This window comes from Cetorhinus maximus, chromosome 11, assembly GCF_964194155.1.
Source record: "Cetorhinus maximus chromosome 11, sCetMax3.hap1.1, whole genome shotgun sequence".
In the NCBI taxonomy this organism is placed as follows: Eukaryota; Metazoa; Chordata; class Chondrichthyes; order Lamniformes; family Cetorhinidae; genus Cetorhinus; species Cetorhinus maximus.
In genome coordinates this window covers 128550676-128572617 of record NC_135889.1, presented here as the reverse complement: position 1 = coordinate 128572617, position 21942 = coordinate 128550676, and the positions used below count along the sequence as shown (strand labels likewise).

The 21942-nt window shown below is 42.7% G+C and overlaps 2 protein-coding genes across 3 annotated transcripts in view; one reads left to right on the top strand and one right to left on the bottom strand.

The window, feature by feature from the left end:
- The window catches only part of LOC144686923 (E3 ubiquitin-protein ligase MARCHF4-like), a 144745-nt gene extending 143169 nt beyond the window's left edge, over nt 1-1576 (bottom strand). Inside the window, exon 1 of one of the 2 annotated variants that reach the window (XM_078552771.1) lies at nt 872-1576. In XM_078552771.1, the coding sequence (XP_078408897.1) occupies nt 872-1243 (372 nt within the window). In that variant the 5' untranslated portion in view covers nt 1244-1576. The remainder of the gene's footprint in view (nt 1-871) is intronic. The other variant, XM_078552772.1, reaches the window with a different exon arrangement.
- LOC144686918 (SWI/SNF-related matrix-associated actin-dependent regulator of chromatin subfamily A-like protein 1) overlaps nt 1356-21942 on the top strand; it is a 107415-nt gene continuing 86828 nt past the window's right edge. The window contains exon 1 of the mRNA XM_078552758.1: nt 1356-1505. The gene's annotated coding sequence lies outside the window, so the exon portion shown is untranslated. The remainder of the gene's footprint in view (nt 1506-21942) is intronic.

The window sequence follows — 21942 nt, the reverse complement described above, 5'->3', positions numbered from 1 at the left end:
TTCCAACCACCCTATGGGTGAAAATATCCCTCCTCATATCCCCTCTACATCTCCTGCCCCTTACCTTTAAATCTATGCCCCCTGGTTATTGACACATCCGCTAGGGGGAAAAGTTTCTTGTTATCTACCCTATCTAAACCCTTCATAATTTTGCATACCTCTATCAGGTCCCCTCTTAGCCTTCTCTGCTCTAAGGAAAACAACCCCAGCCTATCCAGTCTCTCTTCATAGCAGAAACACTCCAGTCCAGGCAACATCCTGATGAATCTCCTCTGCATCCTCTCCAGTTCAGTCACATCCTTTCTATAGTGTGGCGACCAGAACGGCACACAGTACTCCAGCTGTAGCCTAACCCGGCGTTTTATACAGCTCAGTGTGAGAGTGTGTGGACACTTGTTTTGGAGATGTTCGCTTCTGGATACCAGTGTAACCTATGGAGTTTCCCACCATCATATCCAGTGACACTTCATATTCAGACCCAGCTGTAAGAGGAACCTGTGCCTGTGGATTGTACCTCAGAATGTGTCATTGACTCCAGGTGAGGGCCCCTGCGTCCAGGAGCAAAATTAAACCATTTTAAATAATGTATTCACAAGTAAACAGTTTAACCATATCAACAAATCAAACTCATTTTATCCCAGCTAGGTGTGATGTCATATAACCGGCATGGAATTGATGGGCCGAATGAACTCCTTCTGTGCGCTAATGACTTTGACTCTCACAAAAAGTGCTAAAATGTATTTCCTACGAACGATGGCCTTTGAAGTTGTGGGGGTTGGGGTTGTTGGGGGGGGGGTTGGTGGCGAGAGATCCCAGAGGTCAGTTGGAGACGGGGTTTGGATTTTAAAAGATGACCAAGTGCATCACTCACCTGCTCAGATCCCTGGAAACATATGCGGCACAGAGGAGATCTACAACCACTGGCAATGCTGCTGCTGACAGACACTCTGTCCTCGCATTTCCTTCGATAAGATTCCTCGGGTGAGGACATGGGCTGCTCATAGCCACTGTATTCCTGCTCCTGAGGGCACGCCTCCCCTGACAAGGCACCGCCTGCCCGCGACTTGCTCCCCTTGCCAGCCGGAGACAGTGTGTTGTTGTTGGACGGGACCCCGTTGTTGATCGGCCGTGAGATTTGGTCGTAATTCATCACAGGAGGCGGAGGAGGGCGCCGGAGTAGAAAAACCTTCAGGTCACTGAACAACATGCGGCAGCGGCACTTGAGCCGGACTTGGCGCAACATCTGTGTGTTGTGAGCCAACAATGTGCAGCTGAGCAACAGAACAAGCCGTGGTCAGGGTCCCTGGGACAGACTGAGCCGAGCCCGGGGTCCCTGGGACAATCCCGGGCCTGGCGGAGCTGAAGCTGCTGAATTATTGATCGGTTTATGGTTGAATTTACAGCTTTCCTTCCCCAGCAGAGAGCACCGGAAATGAATCAGTTCTGGGCTTTGGGAATCACAAACATGGATCCGATTTGAAGTTGATTTCAGCAGTTCCACTCGGGTCAGTATCGAGAAATCGGTTTCTGTAGGAATGCATCGTCATTTGATCAGTTTTCCAGATGGATCAGCAGGAGGCGCCGATCGGCTCCGGATTGAGTGTCGGCTCCGGCTTCACACTCTCTCCCTCTCCATTTCCCGAATTCCTGAGCCGCTCAATATCTTTATTTTGATGATTAAATATTTCCTTTCCTCTGGGTTCCGGAGCTGGGTCCCTCCTTCCCCTTTTCTCTTATTCGGGTTCACACTCGGTCTCTAATCTGCTGGATCGATCGATCCTTCCTCCGACCCCGATATCGGCCTCCGGTCCCTCCTCCCGCGGCTCCGCTCTGCTTTCAACACCGAGGCTGCGCTTCCAGCCGCCGATCAATTCAGCACCAAGAACTGGGACAGCTCCCGCCTCCCGGCCCCTTAAAGCGGCCTCTCACCGTCCTGTCTCTCCTTTCCGACCCCTTAAAGCGGCCTCTCACCGCCCTGTCTCCTCCCTCCCGGCCCCTTAAAGCGGCCTCTCACCGCCCTGTCTCCCTCCCGGCCCCTTAAAGCGGCTTCTCACCGCCCTGTCTCCCTCCCGACCCCTTAAAGCGGCCTCTCATCGCCCTGCCTCCTCACTCTCCAGCCCCTTAAAGCGGCCTCTCACCGCCTTGTCTCTCCCTCCCTGCCCCAGTTCTCGGTGTTTCAATTTCCCAGCAATTAACTGGCAGCAGTCCCTTGGGACTAAGGAACAACTTCAGTCCCTGCCCCAGACCTCTCAATTTACTCTGTATCTAACCACCTGCTGTAGCTGTCCTGGGAGTGTTTGATAAGGACAGTGTAGAGGGATGGTTTTGTGTGGTTAATTTATTCCCCACTTCTGTAATTCGATTGCACCATAATTCTTTGATTATCTGATTTTATTGATTCTGTGCTTCTCAGGTTCTGCAATTATTTGACTGAGATTCACACAAAGGTTAGTACTTCTCTAATCATATTGTGGATGGTCTAATATTTGATTTAATGGCTTTATGATACTCTGATCAAGTGATTCAACAATTCTGTGACTGTGGTTCCATGATTTTCTGAGAATCTTTGATTCTGTGATTTGATGATTTGGTTATTCTGCGATTACTTGATTCTAGGTTTTTATCATTCCCTGTTCTGTGGTTGGATGATTTTCTGGTGCCCTTATGCAATGATACTTTTTTCATTTCTGTCATTCTCTGATTCTTTAATACTACCATTTCATAATAAGTGATTGTTTTCTTAATTGTATGACTTTCTGATTCCAACATTTCACGATTTTGTGAAACACATTATGTTTCTTTCATACTCATTTTTGATAATAATGATATACTCATTTTTTATCATTATGCAGAGGCTGTACCCCATTAAAAATCATACATTTTGTCTTTTTAATATCCACAGTCCACTCTTTAATAGTTATCCTCCTTAGACCATAAATGGTTAAAGGGAGATTTGATGGAGATATTCAAGATTTAGAAGGGGTTTGATGGAATAAATAAGGAAGAACAGTTTCCAACGACAGGAGGGTTAGTAACCAGAGAAAGCAGATTTAAGGTAATTGGTAAAAGAACCAGAGAATTTTTTTTTAAAACGCAGTGAGTTGTGATCTGGCCTGCACTGTGCTGCATGAAAGGGTGGTGGAAGCAGATACAATAATAACTTTCATAAAGAATGGTATAAAAAAAAAAGAAATGTAGAGCAGTGGGGAAAAAGCAGCGGAATGTGGGGCTAATTGGATAGCTCTTTCAAAGAGAAGACACAGCTACCGTGGGCCAAGTAATCTCCTTTGCATAGAATAATAGGATAAAATAGTTCAACACAGAAGGAGGCCATGCAGCCCATCAAGTTTGTATCGACACTTTTTAAGGGCAATCCAGTTGGTTCCACTTATATGTCCTTTCCCCTTATCTCTGCAATGTCTTCTCTCCTTCAAGTCTCTATCCCATTTCCTTTTGAAAGCTACTCTGTTTTCATCAACCTATCAGGTAGTATGCTTCAAATCCTAACTGCTTGTTGTGTAAAAACACTATCCTCATGCTGCCTCTTGTTCTTTTGGCACTCACCTTAAATCTGAGCCCTCTGATTATTGACCAGCCATTGGAAATAGTTCCTCTTATGTAATCTGTCTAACTCTTCATGATTTTAGACAACTCTATCAAAACTTTGCTTAGCCTTCTCTGCTGTAAAGCTGAATAACACCAGTTTTCCGGTCAACTAAGGTATATTTCATTGAGAAAGACTCCACAAGAAGAATGAACCATCCATGGCGAACTAAGGAAGTTAAAGATGGAATGAAATTGAGACAAAAGATGTATAATGTTACAAAGATTAGTGGTGGGCCAAAGGATTGGGAATTTTTTAAAAACCAGATAAAAAGAAAGAAATTGGAATATGTGTAAATTCGCAAGAAACAAACAGATAGTAAGAGCTACTGCATGTATATAAAAAGTAAGAGAGTAGCTAAAGTAAACGTTGGTTACTTTGTGAATGAGACTGGGGAATTGATAATGGAAACGAGGATCTGTCTTCAGGGTAGAAGACACTAAAAGCATCCCAAAGATAGTAGAAAATCAAGAGGCAAAATGAAGGAAGAACTTAAAACAATTATCACCAGAGAAAAGGAATTAAGAAAACTAATGGGACTAAAGGCTGACAGCTCCCCTGGACCTGATGGCCTGCATCCTATGGTCTTAAAGGAAGTGGCTGCAGAGATAGTAGTTGTAATCTTTCAAAACTGCCTAGATTCTGGAAAGATCCCAGTGGATTGGAACACTGCAAATGTAACACCACTATTCAAGAAAGAAGGGAGACAGAAAACAGGAAGCTATGGGCTAATTAGCCTTACATCTGTCATTGTAAAAATACTGGCATACATTATTAAGGAAGCAGGACATTTAGAAATCATAAAGCAATCAAGCAAGGTCAACATGGTTTAGTGAAAGAGAAATTGTGTTTGCCAAGTTCATTAGAGTTTTTTTGAGGATGTAACAAGCAGGGTGGATAAAGGAGAACCAGTAGATGTAGTATATTTGGATTTCCAAAAGGCATTCAATAAAATGTGACATAAAAGGTTACTGCACAAGATAACAGCTCATGGTGTTGGGGGTGATATATTAGCATAGATAGGGATTAGCTTACTCTCAAAGAGCGGGGTTTGTAAGATTCTGCTGAAAGAGGTTTGGCTAGTTTCTGCAGTGCATCTTGTAGATGGCACATACTGCTGCCACTGTGCATCGATGATGGAGGGAGTAGTGGACGTGGTGCAATCAAAAAGACTGTTTTGTCCTGGATGGTTGCAAGCTTCTTGAGTGTTGTTGAAACTGCACTCATCCAGGCAAATGGAGACTATTCCACCATGCACCTGACTTGTGCCTTGTAGATGGTGAAAGGTTTTGGTGAGTCAGGAGGTGAGTTACTATTTGCAGAATACAAAGGTAGGTGGGAAAGCTAATTGTGAGGAAGATACAAAAAGAGTCTGCAAAACGATACAGGTAGGTTAAGTGAGGTGGCAAAATCTTTTGGCAGATGGAGTATAATGTGGGAAAATGTGAGGTTGCTCACTTTGGTAGGAAGAATAGAAAAGCAGAATATTGTTTAAATAGAAAGGGAGACTGCAGAATGCTGTGATACAGAGGGATCTGAGAGTCCATGTACATGACTCACAAAAAGTTAGCATGCAGGAACAGCAAGTAATTAGGAAGGCAAGTGGAATGTTGGAATAAAAGCAAAATACTGTGGATGCTAGAAACCTGAAATCAGAAACAGGAAGTGGTGTAAATACTCAGCAAATCTGGCAGCATCTGTGAAAAGAGAAACAGAGTTAATGTCTCAAGTTGAATATGACTTCTTCAGAGCTCAGTTCAGGTACTTGCCCTTCTATCCCATGGGCTTCAATTTTGTTATCAAATGTATTAGATGGTACTTTATCAAAACACCTTCTGAAGGTCCATAAACACACATTATTGCAATGCCCTCATCCACACTCTCAGTCACTCATCAAAAAGAAATTGATCAAACACGATTTTCCCTTAACAAGTCCTTCATGGGTCTCCTTTATTAGTCCATGAATCATTCTACATTTTGGTGAATATTCATAGATATTGTCTCTTCAATACAGGTTCTGCCCCTTTGATACGGGTTCTGCTCCTTTAATGCAACTTTATCCCTCTAATTCAGATTTTTTACTTTTAATAGGGGCTCTACCCCTTATTACTTGCTCATCCCATTAATACAGGCTCTAGCCATTTAATAAAGGGATTAGTCCATTAAAAGGTGTTATTTCCCCCATTAATATAGGTTACGTAGTTAATATGGGTTCTTTTCCTTAAATTTGGGCTCCATCTCTTTAATACATGATATGGCCCTTTATTCTGCCTCTTTCATACAGGCTTTGACCCTTCTTAGAAGGAAAGAACTTATATTTCGACAATGCCGTTCATGACCTCGGATCCAAAGCACTTGACAGCCAATGAAATACATCTAAAGTGTCGTCTCCATTATAATGCAAGAAATGAGGCAAGCTCCCACAAACAGCAATGAGATAAATGACCAGACAATCTGTTTTAGATACAAAAGCAAAAGCAAAAAATATAATCTGTTGCTATGGGTACCCATGTGGATTCTAGCTTTGCCTGCCTTTTTGTGGTATGTGGAACATTTCTTATTCCAGTTCTATTCAGGCCCCCTCCCCCACCTCTTTTTCTGGTACAATGATGACTGTGTCTGTGCCACTCCCCGCTCTCACCCTGAACTGGAAAATTTAATTTACTTTGTTTCCAATTTCCACCCTTGTCTCATCTTCATATGGTTCATCTCTGACTTGCCCCTTTGTTCCTCGGTTTGTTTGTCTTCACTCCTGGGGATTGGTTATCAATGACATTTACTAAAAGCTCACTGACTCCCACAGTCACCTTAACTACAGTTCCTCACACTCTCACAGTAAGGACTCCAATCCATTCACTCAGTTTCTCTGTCACCATTGCAGCTGTTCCAATGATTTAACCTTCCACACTAGTGCTTCCAATATGTCTTCTTTTTCCCTCAAAATCCTCAAGGATTCTCCTCCATTGTGGTTGACAGAACCCTCAATCACATCGGTATCATTTTCTTCCCTTCTGCCTCATCCCTTCCCCTCACGCTCAGAAACATGATAAAGTTCCCCTTGTTGTCCTCACCTTGCACCCCATCTACTTCCTTGATCAACAGTCATCCTTTGCTATTTCCACCACCTCTAGGAGTGATGCCATCACCAGACACATCTTACCCTGCCGTCCCATTTCAGCATTCTGCAACACCCTGGTCTATTCTTCAGTCACCCCCAACAATCCCTCCCTCTTCTACATCACCTTTCCTAGCTTGCTCAAGAGATGCAACACCCTGTCCTTTTACCTCCCAAGGCACCAAACATTGCAAGTGCAACAGCGATAGTGTACTTCTTTCAGAGACGGGATCTCATTGAAATGTATAAAATTCTGACGGGGCTGGACAGACTGGATGCAGGGAGGATGTTTCCTCTGGCTGGGGGATCCAGAACAAGGGGTCACAGTCTCAGGACACGGGGTAGGCCATTTAGGACTGAGATGAGGAGAAACTCCTTCACTCAGAGGGTGGTGAACCTGTGGAATTCTCTACCGCAGAAGGCTGTGGAGGCCAAGTCACTGAATATATTTAAGAAGGAACTAGATGGATTTTATTTATTCGTTCATGGGATGTGGACATTGCTGGCTAGGTCAGCATTTATTGCCCATCCCTAATTGTTCAGAGGGCATTAAGAGTCAACCACATTGCTGTGGGTCTGGAATCACAGACCAGGTAAGGACAGCAGATTTCCTTCCCTATAGGGCATTAGTGAACCAGATGGATTTTTATGACAATCAGCAGTGGTTTCATGGTCATCATCAGACTTTAATTACAGATTTTTTATTGAATTAAAATTCCACCATCTGCTTCCACCATCCCTACAGCACTCCCCTGGGTCTCTGGAATACTAGTCCAGTGACAATACCACTATGCCACCTCCTTCCCTAGACTCTAATGGTGTCAAGGGGTACAGGGAGAGAGCGGGACTATGGCGTTGAGATAGAGGACCAGCCATGAAAGGCTCAAGGTGTCGAATGGCCTACTCCTGCTCCTATTTTCTATGTTTCTAATAAGATCGTGGCTGATTGTTCGTGTTTCAAATTCCAGTTTCCCAAGTGATAAGCTTTGATTCCGTTTCCTAACAAGAATCTATCTACCTCCTACACGTTCAGGCAGTCCAGAGGCCTTATAACCCTTCCATATCTTGTTCATCGTTCTGTCAGAGAAGTGGTAAACTCTGTTGGTTCTGGTTCTTCCTGTCGGCATGGAGGTTGGACTGGCAATTGGGTATGCTTTCATTCTGTTCTTCCATTCCTTCATGTCAAGAGCATAGGAGCAGGAGTAGGCCATTTGGCCCCTCAAGTCTGCTCTAGCCACTTAACTAGATCATGGTCATGATCTTCTACCTCAATGTCATCTTCCTGCGCTATCACTACATCTTTTAATGTCATTAGATTTCAAAATACCATTGACCTCTCTTTTGGACATACTCAATAACTGAGCCTCCACAGCCCTCTGATGTAGAGAATTTCAAGGATTTACCACCCTCTGACTAAAGAAATTCCTCTTCATTTCGGTCCTAAATGGCCTACCTCTTACTCTGAGACTATGTTCCCTGGTTCTAGTCGCCCCCCACTAACCAGGGAAAGCATCCTCCCTGCATCTACCTTGTTAAGCCCTGTAAGAATTTTGTACACTTCAATGAGATCACTTCTCATTCTTTGAAACGCTAGAGAATACAGGCCCAGTCTCCTCAATCTCTCCTCATAAGACAATCCCGCCATCCCAGGGATCAGTCTGGTGAACCTTTGTTGCACCCCTTCTATGGCCAGTATATCCTTCCTTAGGTAAGGAGACCAAAACTGCACACAATACTCACCAAGGCTCTATACAACTGAAGCAAGATCCCTGTACTCAAATCCCTTTGCAACAAAGACTAATATGCCATTGGCCTTTCTAATTATGTGTTGCACCTGCATGTTAGCTTTCAGTGGACATATGAACAAGAATAGGAAACCCAGATCTCTTTGGACATCACCACTTCCCAATCTCCCACCAGTTAAGAAATACCCTGCACATCTATTCCTCTTACCAAAGTGGATAACCTCACATTTTTCCATATGATATTTCATCTGCCATGTTCTTGCCCACTCACTAAATCTGTCCAAATCCTCTTGAAGCCACTTTACATCTTCCTCACAACACACATTCCCACCTGGCTTTGTCTCATCTGTGAACTTGGAAATGTTACATTTGGTCCCCACATCCAAATCATTGACATATATTGTGAACAGCTGAGGCCCAAGTACTGATCCTTGCAGTGTCCCACTGGTCACAGCCTGCCAACGCAAGAATAAACCCATTTATTCCTACTCTCTTTATCTGCCTGTTAGCCAATCCTTAATCCATGTCAGTATATTACTTCCTGTCCCACATGATTTAATTTTGCAAGATCCTATCAAAAGCTTTCCAAAAATCCATGTATATTACATCCATCAACTCCCCTTTATCAATTCTGTTAGTAATATCCTCAAAAAAACTCCAACAAGTTCATCAAACATGATTTCCTATTCATAAATCCATGTTGATCATGACCAATCAGATCATTATTATCCAAGTGTCCACTGATCACATCCTTTATAATAGAACCTAACAGAGTATAAAGGAAGAAATAATGGGAACTTGTCAGAAAGGTACAGCGCTAATCATGGGAAATTTTAATCTGCAGAAAGACTGGGAAAAATTCGGGGGGCAAAGGTAGCCTGGATGTAAGGCTAGCAGGTCCAGAATCTATAGAGTTTTGGAAGATGATCACCAATGCATCCACCATCTCCATAGCTACCTCTTTCAACACTCTGGGATGTGGAATATCAGGTCCTGGGGACTTATTAACCTTCAGTCCCATTAATTTCTCCGATATAGCCTTCTTACTAATACTAATTTCCTTCAATTCCTCAGTAACCATATAGTAGTTCAGGGTATAAAGGAAGAAATAATGAGAGCTTGTGAGAAAGGTACAGCGATAATCATGGGGGATTTTAATCTGCATATGGACTGGGAAAATCAGATTGGCAAAGGTAGCCTAGATGAGGAATTCATGGAACGTTTCTGGGATACTTTTAGAACAGCACGTTCTGGCACCAACCAGAGAGCAGGCTATACTAGACCTGGTGTTGTGCAACAAGATAGGATTAATTAATGACCTCATAATGAAGGTGCCCCAAGGTAGCAGTGATCATAATATGATTGAATTTTACATTTAGTTTGAGGGAGAGAAGAGTGGGTCCAAGACTATTATTTTAAACTTAAATAAGGGCAATTATGAGGGCATGAAAGCAGAGCTAGCTAAAGTAAACGGGCAAATTAGGTTAAGGGATAGGTCAATAGAGATGCAGTGGTGGGCATTTAAGGGGATATTTCAGAATACATAGAATAGATACACTGCAATGAGAAAGAACAATTCCAAGGGGAAGACCCACCATCGGCGGTTAACTAAAAAAGTTAAAGATAGTATCAAACTTAAAGAAAAACCATATAAATGCGCAACGAGTAGCAGGTGAGAAGATTGGACAAAATATATAAAACATCAAAGAATGACAAAAAGATTGATATGGAAGGAAAAATTTAAAGTATGAGAGAAAGTTAGCTAGAAATATAAAGACAGGTATTAAGAGCTTCTATAGATATTTAAAAAAGAAAAGTGTTGAGAGTGAAGGTTGGTCCAATAGAGAGTGGAAGGGAGGGAAGAACTCGGGAAAATTACAATCACCAGTATTATGATATGGCCGATGGTAATTACCGGGCTGACCAAATCCCAAAGGGAAACTTGGTCAAGTTATCACAACAATTTTGCAATTTGTATTTATTACGAGAAGGTATGTACACTGAAGTCAGAAGTGAAGAGTCCATTACTGCCTTTGGAGATTTTAAAGATTAAATTAAAACATTTATTAACAAAAGAAAACTTGAACATGCAAGATTATAGTTGCACAGTCAGACTTAGTCTTATAACAATATCCAAAAGATTTCTACTTAACTAGACTCCCAACCACACATCCCTTTTCAGGCAACAGTCTAAGTAGATTCTTAATCTATTAAACATCCAGCAATATTACCACAAGCACCCATTGTTGCTATAAGGGAGGTATTTCACAGCTTCTCTCTCCCAACGATGGAACTCCCAAGGCTTTTAACAAAATCTTGCACTTTGGACCAAACCAGCACTTCTGTGGGGTGGCTAAAGGCTGCTTTTTCACAGGTCTGTTTCACACAGTCCACCTCTCACAGGGCCATTCCTCATATAGCTTTCCATCTTTCTTTTGATTCTTTAAATCCATTGTTTCAAACTTTCTTTGAAACTCAAACTCTTTCTAATACAAGATCTTTCATGTTTCTATCTTGTCTTTGCTTTTGGGTCAACAAAACAAGATATCCCTGTTTACCTATGAACTCCTACAAGAATCAACCATTTTCTTTGTCACCTTCTAATTCCCCTTTGAAATTCAAACAACCTCTCAACTCATCTACAAATGCAAATGTTAGCTCGTCCATTTCCGTTTTAAAATGCCAGCTTTCACCTAATCCCTTTGATGATTTAATCCTTGCAGTCTGACTTCAGTTCAATTAAATTAGTCACACGCACACAAACACATACACACCCAAGCCTGTTTCAGTATCCCACAGTAATACTGGGAAAAAAATGATATTTCCTTTACACCAGTGATGTGGTATCACGCAAATTGTTGGAGCTGTGGGCAGACAAGTCCCTGGGTCCTGATGGACTTCATCCTTGGTCTTAAAGGAAGTGGCTCATGAAATAACTGTTGCGTATCAACTCCTTTATTCAAAAAGGGAGGGAGAGAGAAAGCAGGAAACTACTGGCCGGTTAGCTTAGCTTCTAACATTTCCCCCATGACAGATGTTATTTTTAAAGATATTACAGCAGGACACTTGCAAAAATACTGGATAATCAAGCAAGGTCTACATGGTTTTGTGAAAGGGAAATCATGTTTAACCAATTTATTGGAGTTCTTTGAAGGAGTAACATATGCTGTTGGTAAAGGGGAACTGGTGTATTTAGATTTACAGGAGGCATTTGATATGGTGCCACATCAAAGGTTATTGTGGAAAATAAAAGTACATGGTGTAGAGGGTAACATGTTGGCATGGATAGAAGATTGGCTAGCTAACAGGGAGCAGAGGGTAGGCATAAATGGGTCTTTTTCTGGTTGGCAGGGTGTAATGAGTCGTGTGTCACAGAGGTCAGTGCTGGGTCTCAACGTTTTACAGTTTATACAAATGGCTTGAAGGAATGGAAGGTATCGTTGCTAAATTTGCTGATGACACAAAGATAGGTCGAATATTAGGATGTGAAGAGGATACAAGGAGGCTACAAAGGGATATAGATAGGTTACGTGACTGGGCAAAGACCTGGCAAATGAAGTACGATGTGGGAAAGTGTGAAGTTGTCCATTTTGGCAGCAAAAATAAAAAATGCATATTATCTAAATGGTGAGAGATTGCAGAGTTCTGAGATGCAGAGGGATCTGGGTGTCCTAGTGCATGAATTGCAAAAGGCTAGTTTGCAAGTACAGCAAGTAATTAGGAAAGTTAATAGAATGTTATCGTTTCTTGTGAGGGGAATTGAATACAATTATGTAGGGAGGTTATGCTTCAGTTTACAGGGCATTGGTGTGACCACATCTGGAGTACAGAACACAGTATTGGTCTCCTTATTTAAGAATGTATGTAAATATGTTAGAACCAGTTCAGAGAAGGTTTACTAGACTAATACCTGGGTGGGTTGTCTTATGAGGAAAGGTTAGACAGACTAGGCTTGTATCGGCTGCGGTTCAGAAGAGTAAGAAGCGACTTGACTGAAACCTTTAGGATCCAGAGGGGGCTTGACAGGGTCAATGTGGAGAGGACATTTCTTCTTGTGGGAGAATCTAGTACTATGGGCCCACTGTTTAAAAAATAAGGGGTTGCCCATTTAAGACAGAGATAAGGAGAATTTTTTTCTCAGAGGATGGTGCGTCTTTGGAGCTCGCTTCCTCAAAAAGATGATGGAAGCAGAGATTTTGAATATTTTTAAGGCAGAGGTAGATAAACAAGGGGGTGAAAGGTTATTGCGGTAGGCAGGAATGTAGAATGGAGGTTACAATCCGATCACCATGATCTCATTGAATGGCAGAGCAGGTTTGAAGGGCCGAGTGACCTACTCCTCCTAATCCATATGTTCGTATCTTCTTTGTTGAATTTTAAAATGCACCCAATCCTCAGGCTTACTACTTTCTTTGGCAACTTTATAAGCCTCTTCCTTTGATCTGATAGAATCCTTAACTTCTCTTGTTAGCCATGGTTGGATCACTTTTCCTACTGGCCTTTTATGCTTAAGGGAATGTAAATTTGTTGCAAACCAGGTATTAATTCTTTAACTGCTAGCCATTGCCTTTCTACCATCATACCTTTTAATGTAGTTCCCTAATCTACCACAGCCAACTTTCTTTTGCTTAGATTAAAGACCCTAGTTTCAGATTGAACTACATGACTTTCAAACTTCATGTAAAGTTCTATCATAGTATGGTCATTCTTCCCTAAAGGCCCCTTTACAACAAAATTATTAATTAACACTTTCTCATTGCCATATACTAGATCTAAAATAGCCCATTCTCTATTTGGTTCCTCAACATACTTTTCTAGAAAATCATCCCATATACATTCCAGGAATTCGTCCTATTCAGCATTAGTGCTAACTAGGTTTACCCAGTCTATATGTACATTGAAGTCCTCCATGGTTACTGTATTACCCTTGTTACATGCACATCTAATTTCCTGAATTATACCATGCCCTACATTATCACTACTATTTGGTGGCCTATAAGCAACTCTTCCCAAAGTTTGCTGTTTCTTAGCTCCACTCAAATTGATTCTACATCTTGCTCTTTCAGTCTAAGATCCTCACTCCCTAAGTATTGATCCCATCCTTTATCAACAGTGCAGCCCCACCTCCTTTTCCTTTTTGCCTATCCTGCCTAAATATTGAATACCCTTGAACTTTCAATTCCCAGCCTTGGTCACCCTGCAGCCATGTCTCTGTAATGGCAACTAGGTCATATCCGTTTACTTTTATTTGTGCCATAAATTCATCTACCTTGTTGTGAATGCTATGTACATTCAGGTAGAATGCCTTTAATGCTGACATTATTTTCACAATCTCTAGCTTTAACTGCTGCCGCACTCTTATTTTTGTCTAGTCTGTTCCTTCCTGACACACTTTGATAACCATTTCCCTTATTGTTCTCCTGCTCTTTTACCTTAGTTTAGGTTATCGGAGGTAGGCAGGAATGTGGGGTTGAGGTTACAATCAGATCAGCCGTGATCTTACTGAATGGTGAAGCAGGCTTGAGGGGCCAAGTGTCCTACTCATGTTCCTAATTCATATGTTTGTATTTAGGTTAAATCCCTCTCTATTGCCCTAGTTAGACTACTTGCCAGAACACTGGTCCCTGCATGATTGAGGTGAAGACTCTCCCAACAGTACAGCTCCCACTTTTCCCAGTACTGATGACAGTACTCCAGGAATTGAGACCCATAACTCCCATACCAATATTTAAGCCACACATTTAATTCTCTAATTTTATTTACCCTACACCATTTGCTCGTGGCTTAGGTACCTTTGAGGTTTTGCTTTTTAATTTAGCCCCTAGATACTCATATTCCCTCATCAGAGCCTCCTTCTTAGTCCTACTGATGTTGTTGGTACCAATGTGGAACACGACTACTGGAAACTCCCCCTCCCACTGCAAGTTCTACTGCAAGTTGGAGTAGATATCCCAAACCCTTGCACTGGGCAGTCAACACAATCATCTGGACTCACGCTCTCAGCTACAGAGTACGGTACCTACCCTGCTGACTATACCGTCTCCTATCACTATTACATTCCTCTTCACTCCACCACTTGAATAGCCAGTCTGCTCATCCACCTTGCAGTCCTTCTCCTCATCTACACAGGTAGCATGCACTTCGTACCCTGTTGGACAAAGTCAGGGGCTGAAGCTCCTCCATCACTATATGCTGGTTCCCCTTACCTTCCTGACTCAGAGTCAAACTCTCTTGTCCTTGAACACTGACCAACCCTAAAGTTCTGCCTAACCTAAGGGGAGTGACTGCCTCCTGAGTGTCCAGGTAACTCTCCCCCTCCCTGATGCCCCGCAATGCCTGCAACTCAGACTCTAACTTAGCAGCTTGGACCTGAAGTTGCCTAAGCTGCAGACACTTTCTGCGGATATGATTGTCTGGGATTGCAGTGCATTCCACAGATTCCCACATGCTACAGTCACGGCACATCACCAGCCCTGACATTCTGTCAAACTTTATTTACTTAGTCAATTGGTTAATAATTTACACAGATAAAGACATAGAAAGTTCTAGCTTGGAGACAAGGAAGGAAACTCATGAACTGCTGGAGGTACCTGAACCAAATTCAGAACTCCTCACTCAATCTACATCTCACTTAGGCCTAGTCTCAAGTCCGTTCGCTCCTCTCTCCGTTAAGTGTTGAACCGCACTTGGTTGGTTCTGTGTTGTTGCGTTGATCAGTGGTTGCTTCTACTCTAACTCGTTTCTTGCGGGCTGGACAAACATTGCATTCATCTCCTTGGCGCTTCTTTCTCTTCTTTCGTAATGTGGGCAGTCTCAACGTATAATGGACATTCACCTTTCAACAATGGAAATTTCAATGGCAACAATGCAGGAAGAATAAAAAAGCAGAGTATTACTTAAATGGAGAACGGCTACAGAATTCTGAGGTGCAGAGGGATCTAGGTGTTCTAGTGCATGAGTCACAAAAAGTTAGTATGCAGGTACAGCAAGTAATTAAGAAGGCTAATGGAATGCTATCCTTTATTACGAGAGAGATTGAACATAAAAGTAAGGATGTTGTGATTCAGTTATACAGGGCATTGATCAGGCTGCACCTCAAATACTGTGTGCAGTTTTGGATCTCCTTATTTAAAGGAGGATGTAAATGCATTGGAGGCGGTTCAAAGGAGGTTTACTAGATTGATACCTGGAATGAATGAGTTGTCTTATGAGGAAAGGCTGGACAGACTGGGCTTGTTTCCACTGGAGTTTAGAAGAGTGAAGGGTGATTTGATTGTAGTATATAAAATCCTGAATGGCCTTGACAAGGTGGATGTTGAAAGGATGTTTCCTCTAGTGCGTGAGTCCAGAACTAGGAGGCACTGTTTTAAAATTAGGGGTTGCCCTTTTAGGACAGAGATGAAGAGAAATTTTTTCTTTCAGAGGGTTGTGCGACTTTGGAATTCTCGGCCTCAGAAGTCAGTGGAGGCGGGGTCATTGAATATTTTTAAGGCGGAGGTAGATAGATTCTTGTTAGGCAAGGGAATCAAAGGTTATCGGGGGTAGATGGGAATGTGGAAATTGAAACACAAGAAGATCAGCCATGATCTTATTGAATGGCGGAGCAGGCTCGAGGTGCCGAATGGTCTACTCCTATTCCTATTTCTTACGTTCTTACTTGCACCAGTTCCACAGTTTTAGCCAAATTTTTGGTTATTTTCTTCTTATCTGTTTGTTTTGAGCTTATGAGTCTTTTCACGTGGCTCAGCAGCTATTCCGGTAAGTTGAGTTGTCTTCGTCTCAGATTTATCTGTGGAACATAAAAGTTTGACAACTTCACCTGAACATTCAGTTCTATTCGGAATGTTTCTTACCTGGTCATTGCTGTTGGGACTCTCAGTTCATTCGTTAGATCCTCAATGTGTTTCTTTCAATTCTCCTCCGCTTTGAAAGTCTGGATTTGCCCTTTCGTACTACACATCTCATCCATCATGTTGCTCAGGTTGGACCAGAGTTCAACAATTTCATCAGTTTTGGTCATTAATTCTGCATTCAACCAACTGTTCTAATACTTCAGCAATTCCTTCTTCTGTTCCAGGCATTTCTCAGGATGTTTATTGGAGACAACTTATGCTTGAAGTTCATCAAGTTTTAACGGAAGATCTATTCACAAGAAAATGCCAACATCAGGGGAAACAACAAATTTTTACTGTATGAGAAGAGAGAGCTGATTGGTTTGCAAGTGGACTCTGATTGGTAGAGGCGTTGCCATGAAGAATGCACCAGTTGATGTGACTGATAGTTAACTGCCAAGTATTATTTGAAATTTCAACCAGGCAGCTTGATCCTGATGATTGATCAAGACATTGCCCTGGAGAATGAACCAGCGAATGGCTGTCATTTATTTTGTCAACTTGCCAACCAATCAGCACTCTCGATTCATACTAGGCACTGGAAACAACAACGGCAAACTCAGCCCTGTCAACCCTGCAAAGTCCTCCTTACTAACAGCTTATGCCAAAATTGGGAGAGCTGCCTCACAGACGAGGCAAGCAACAGTCTGACATTGTCTGTAAGATATGATTCTGTGAGGAGGACTATGTCCCGACACCACCATCACCATCCCTGGGTATGTCCTGTTCCACCAGGAGGACAGGCCCGACGGAGGTGGCAGCACAGTGGTATACATTCGGGAGGGAGTTTCCCTGGGCGTCCTCAACATCGACTGTAGACCCCATGATGTCTCATGACCATCAAGTCAAACATGGGCAACGAAACCTCTTGCTTATTACCATGTACTGCCCTTCCTCAGCTGATGAATCAGTGCTCCTCCATGTTGAACACCACTTGGAGGAAGCACGGAGGGTGGAAAGGGCGCAGAATGTACTCTAGGTGGGGAACTTTGATGTCTATCACAAAGAGTGGCTCAGTAGCTCCACTACTGACCGAGCCCTAAAGGACATAGCTGTTAGACTGGATCTGTGGCAGGTGGTGAGGGAACCAACAAGAGGGGGAAAAACGTACTTGACCTCATCCTCACCAACCTGCCTACCACAGATGCATCTATCCATGATAGTATCGCTAGGAGTTACCACCGCACAGTTCTTGTGGAGACGAAGTCCGTCTTTACATTGAGGATACCCTCCATCGTGCTGTGTGGCACTACCTCCGTGCTAAATGGGATAGATTTCGAACAGATCTAGCAACTCAAGACTGGCCCTTAGTGCCTCGTGGATGCCCATCAGCAACAGCAGAATTGTATTCAACCACAATCTGTAACATTGTGGCCTGGCATATCCCGCACTCTACCATTACCAACAAGCCAGGGGATCAATCTTGGTTCAAAGAAGAGTGCAGGAGGGCATGCCAGGAGCAGCACCAAGCACACCTAAAAATTAGTCATCAACCTGGTGAAGCTACAACACAGGACTACTTGCGTGACAAACAGCATAAGCAGCAAGTGATAAACAGAGCTGAGTGATTCCACAACCACCAGATCAGATCTAAGCTCTGCAGTCCTGCCGCATCCAATTGTGAATGGTGGTGGACAATTAAACAACTCGCTGCAGGAGGAGGCTGCACAAATATCCCCATCCTCAATGACAGGGGAGCACAGCACATCAGTGCAAAAGACAAGGCTGAAGCATCTGCAACAATCTTCAACCAGAAGTGCCGAGTCAACGATCCAACGCGGCCTCCTTCGGCAGTCCCCAGCATCACAGATGCCAGTCTTCAGCCAATTCGATTCATTCCACATGATAACATGAAATGGCTGAAGACATTGGATATTGCAAAGGCAATGGGCCCTGACAATATTCCAACAATAGTACTGAAGGCTTGTGCTCCAGAACTTTCTATACCTCTAGCCAAACTGTTCCAGTACAGCTACAACACTGGCATCTATCCAGTAATGTGGAAAATTGTCCAGGTATCTCCTGTACAGAAAATACAGGACAAATCCAACCCGGCCAATTACCGTGCCATCAGTCTACTCTAGATCATTAGTAAAGTGATGAAAGGGGGCAATAACCTGCTCACTGACGCTCAGTTTAGGTTCAGCTCCTGACCTCATTACAGCCTTGGTTCAAACATGGACAAAAGAGCTGAACTCCAGAGGTGGGGTGAGAGTGACTGCCCTTGACATCAAGGCAGCATTTGACCGAATGTGGCATCAAGGAACCCTAGCAAAACTGGAGTCCGTGGGAATCGGGGGAAAACTCTCTGCTGGTTGGAGTCATACCTAGCACAAAGGAAGATGGTTGTGGTTGCTGAAGGTCAGTCATCTCAGCTCCAGGACATCACTGCAAGAGTTCCTCAGGTCTAGTGTCCTTGGCCCATCCATCTTCAGCTGCTTCATCAACGATCTTCCTTCCATCACATGGTCAGAAGTGGGGATGTTTGCTGATAATTGTACAAAGTTCCACACCATTTGCAACTCCTCAGATACTGAAGCAGTGAGTGTCCAAATGCAGCAAGACCTGAACAATATCCAGGCTTGGGCTGACAAGTGGCATGTAACATTCACGCCATACAGTGCCAGGCAATGACCATCTCCAACAAGAGGGAATCTAACCATCTCCCCTTGACATTCATTGGCGTTCCCATTGCTGAACCCCCCACTATCAATGTAGATGCCAGTGTTGTTGGTGTAGGGGGTATCCAAATTTGCTGACAATACAAAAACAGGTGGGAGGGCATGTTGTGATGAAGACATGAGGAATCTGCAAAGGGATATAGATAGATTGAGTGAGTGGGCAAAAACTTGGTAGATGGAGTTTAATGTAGGAAAGTGTGAGGTCATGCGCTTTGGTAGGAAGAATCAAAAGGCAGACTATTATTTAAATGGAGAGAAACTCCAAAAAAGTGCAGCACAGAGGGATCTGGGTGTTCTTGTGCATGAAACACAAAAAGTTAGCATGCAGGTGCAGCAAGTAATTAAGAAGGCAAATGGAATTTTGGTCTGTATTGCTAGGGGGTTGGAGTTTAAAAATAGGGAAGTCTTGTTACAACTGTACAGGGTGTTGACGAGGCCACACCTGGAGTACTGTGTACAGTTTTGGTCCCCGTATTTAAGAAAGGATATACTAGCATTGAAGGCAGTTCAAAAGAGATTTACTAGGCTGATTCCTGGGATGAAGGAGTTGACTTATCAAGAACGGCTAAGCAAGTTAGGCCTTTATTCATTAGAGTTTAGAAGAATGAGGGGTGATCTTATTGAAACATTCAAGATTCTGAGGGGGCTTGACAGGGTAGATGTTGAGAAGATGTTTCCGCTAGTAGGGAATTTAGAACTAGGGGACATAGTTGCAGAATAAGGGGACACTCATTTAAAACTGAGATGCGGAGGAATTTCTTCTCTCAGTGAATGTCTGGAATTCTCTACTCCAGAAAGTTGTGGAGGCTAGATCATTGAAAGTATTTAAAGAGGAAGTAGATAGATTTTTGAAATAACGGGGAGTTGAGGGCTATGAGGAGCAGACATGAAAAGAGGACTTGAGGCCTGGGGCAGATCAGCCATGATCTTATAGTGGGGCAGGCTTGAGAGGCCGAATGACCTACACCTGCTCCTATTTATGTTCTTAGGGTCACTGTTTAATAATAAGGGGTCGCTCATTTAAGGCAGAGATGAGAATCTTTTTCTCTCCAAGGATCGTGAGTCTTTGGAACTCTCTTCCTCAAAAGTTGGTGGAAGCAGAGTCTTTGAATATTTTTAAGGCAGAGCTAGATAGATTCTTGATTAACAAGGGGGTGAAAGGTTATCGGGGTAGGCAGGAATGTGGGGTTGAGGTTACAATCAGATCAGTCATGATCTCATTGAATGGCAGAGCAGGCTTGAGGGTCGAGTGGCCTACTCCTAACTTGTATGTACACACGTTCTCATCAGTTCTTGTTTTTTCCCTTAAACTCATCATGCATTCGTGAAAGTTGATTCTTGACACTGGTCAGTTTTTCCTTAACAGGGTATAATTCCTCTGTGCTATCCTACAAACTCACATTCTGTAATTGCATTTCTGTTATTGTTTTTGAGACACCTCAGGCTCTTCAGTGAGAATTTCTACCTTTGCTTGCCATTCTATGTTCCTGATTTTTATCTCTTTGGAAATGTAATGTTTTTCCAAGGTTCCTTCCAAATGTGCAACCGTTTTCGTCGGCACCACAATCTCTTTCTTGTATCTCTTGGCTCCATCCTGGAATATTGAAGATTGAGTCTCTCTGCCAACTGGTTCTTCAGTTTTTTCAGAGTGGCATTACATTCATTTTATTTCACTACGTAATGGTCCAGGAACAAACTCTGACCCGAGGGATTCTTGTAGCATGTGACGGGCCTTCAACAGGCTTTCCTTTCTGTGAAACAAATCTTGAGTTTTGTAATTGACTAGTCTCTCCGAGTTTGTTCTGCTGTTCTGCCATCCTGTTGCTCGGTATTCTTTATTCTGTCATGTTGCTGAAGGGTCATGTAGTGTTTTTGAATCTGATCTTGAAGGACAATTAGCTGTTCTTTCAACCATTTATTTCCTTGTTCAGCTCTTGTCTTCTCACTATGTGTTTGAGGATATTGCTTTGTCACTACTGGTAGCTCCAATGCAGCATTTTCTAAAGTAGCATTTAACATCTTTTTTAACTTCTTGTGTTTTTCCAGGGGCATGTATTGGTTCTTCAAAGAGTCTTTCAAGGCTGCAACTTTCTTTGAGGACCTTTTCTGCCTGCTTTTGTGCCTGGCTGATCAGGTTTTCCCAACTCCTGCTTTGATTTGCTAACCGTGGAATCGAGGGTCATTATCTCCTCCTGGTACCTTTGTGACATTTCAAAAATTTGTTTTTTCAGATCTCGAACAACTTGGTTCACTGAAGACTTTAGTTTATTGTGCATTTTCAAAGATGTATACTCAGCTTGAATCTTGTGCTCCAAATCTTCCAGTCCAACTTTGATATGAACATTTTCTGATTTTATTTCTGCTTTTCCTTGCTCCACCTGCTGCAGGGCTTTGTCTTCGTCGTACACTGAAAGCTGCTGACAGAATCCTGTAAACACGTTGGGGTTTCCAAAAAGGTATACCTTGGGACTTCTGGAAAATTCCCTGCCTCTCTGGTGCCCTTGTGTGGTTTGTTCAGGTACTATCTTTTTACCTTCTGTCACTTTGCTGGGAGTTTTCTATACCTCGTTTTAGCTTGAAGGTTAAAATATTTGACAGAGATTGTTAATAGTTCTTCAAGGCTGGTTGCAGATTCATCAATTAGGATTAACAGTATTAGGGTAACATAATTCACAAGATCACCAAACCACTATAAAAAGGCAGTAATCTGGGCTTCATCTGAGTTTTTACTGAGACCTAATGTACTCCAGTGATGTGAAAAGTAATTTCTCAAGGATGCCACATTTCCTGTTGGGTTTGGCCCTTGGATTAGTCCAAATTGAGTTGGAAGCGTTGAATTGTTATCCATGTTAAAAAGTTTTAAATTTTACGTGCAATTTTAAGAGCTTACGGGCCTTCAAGATGG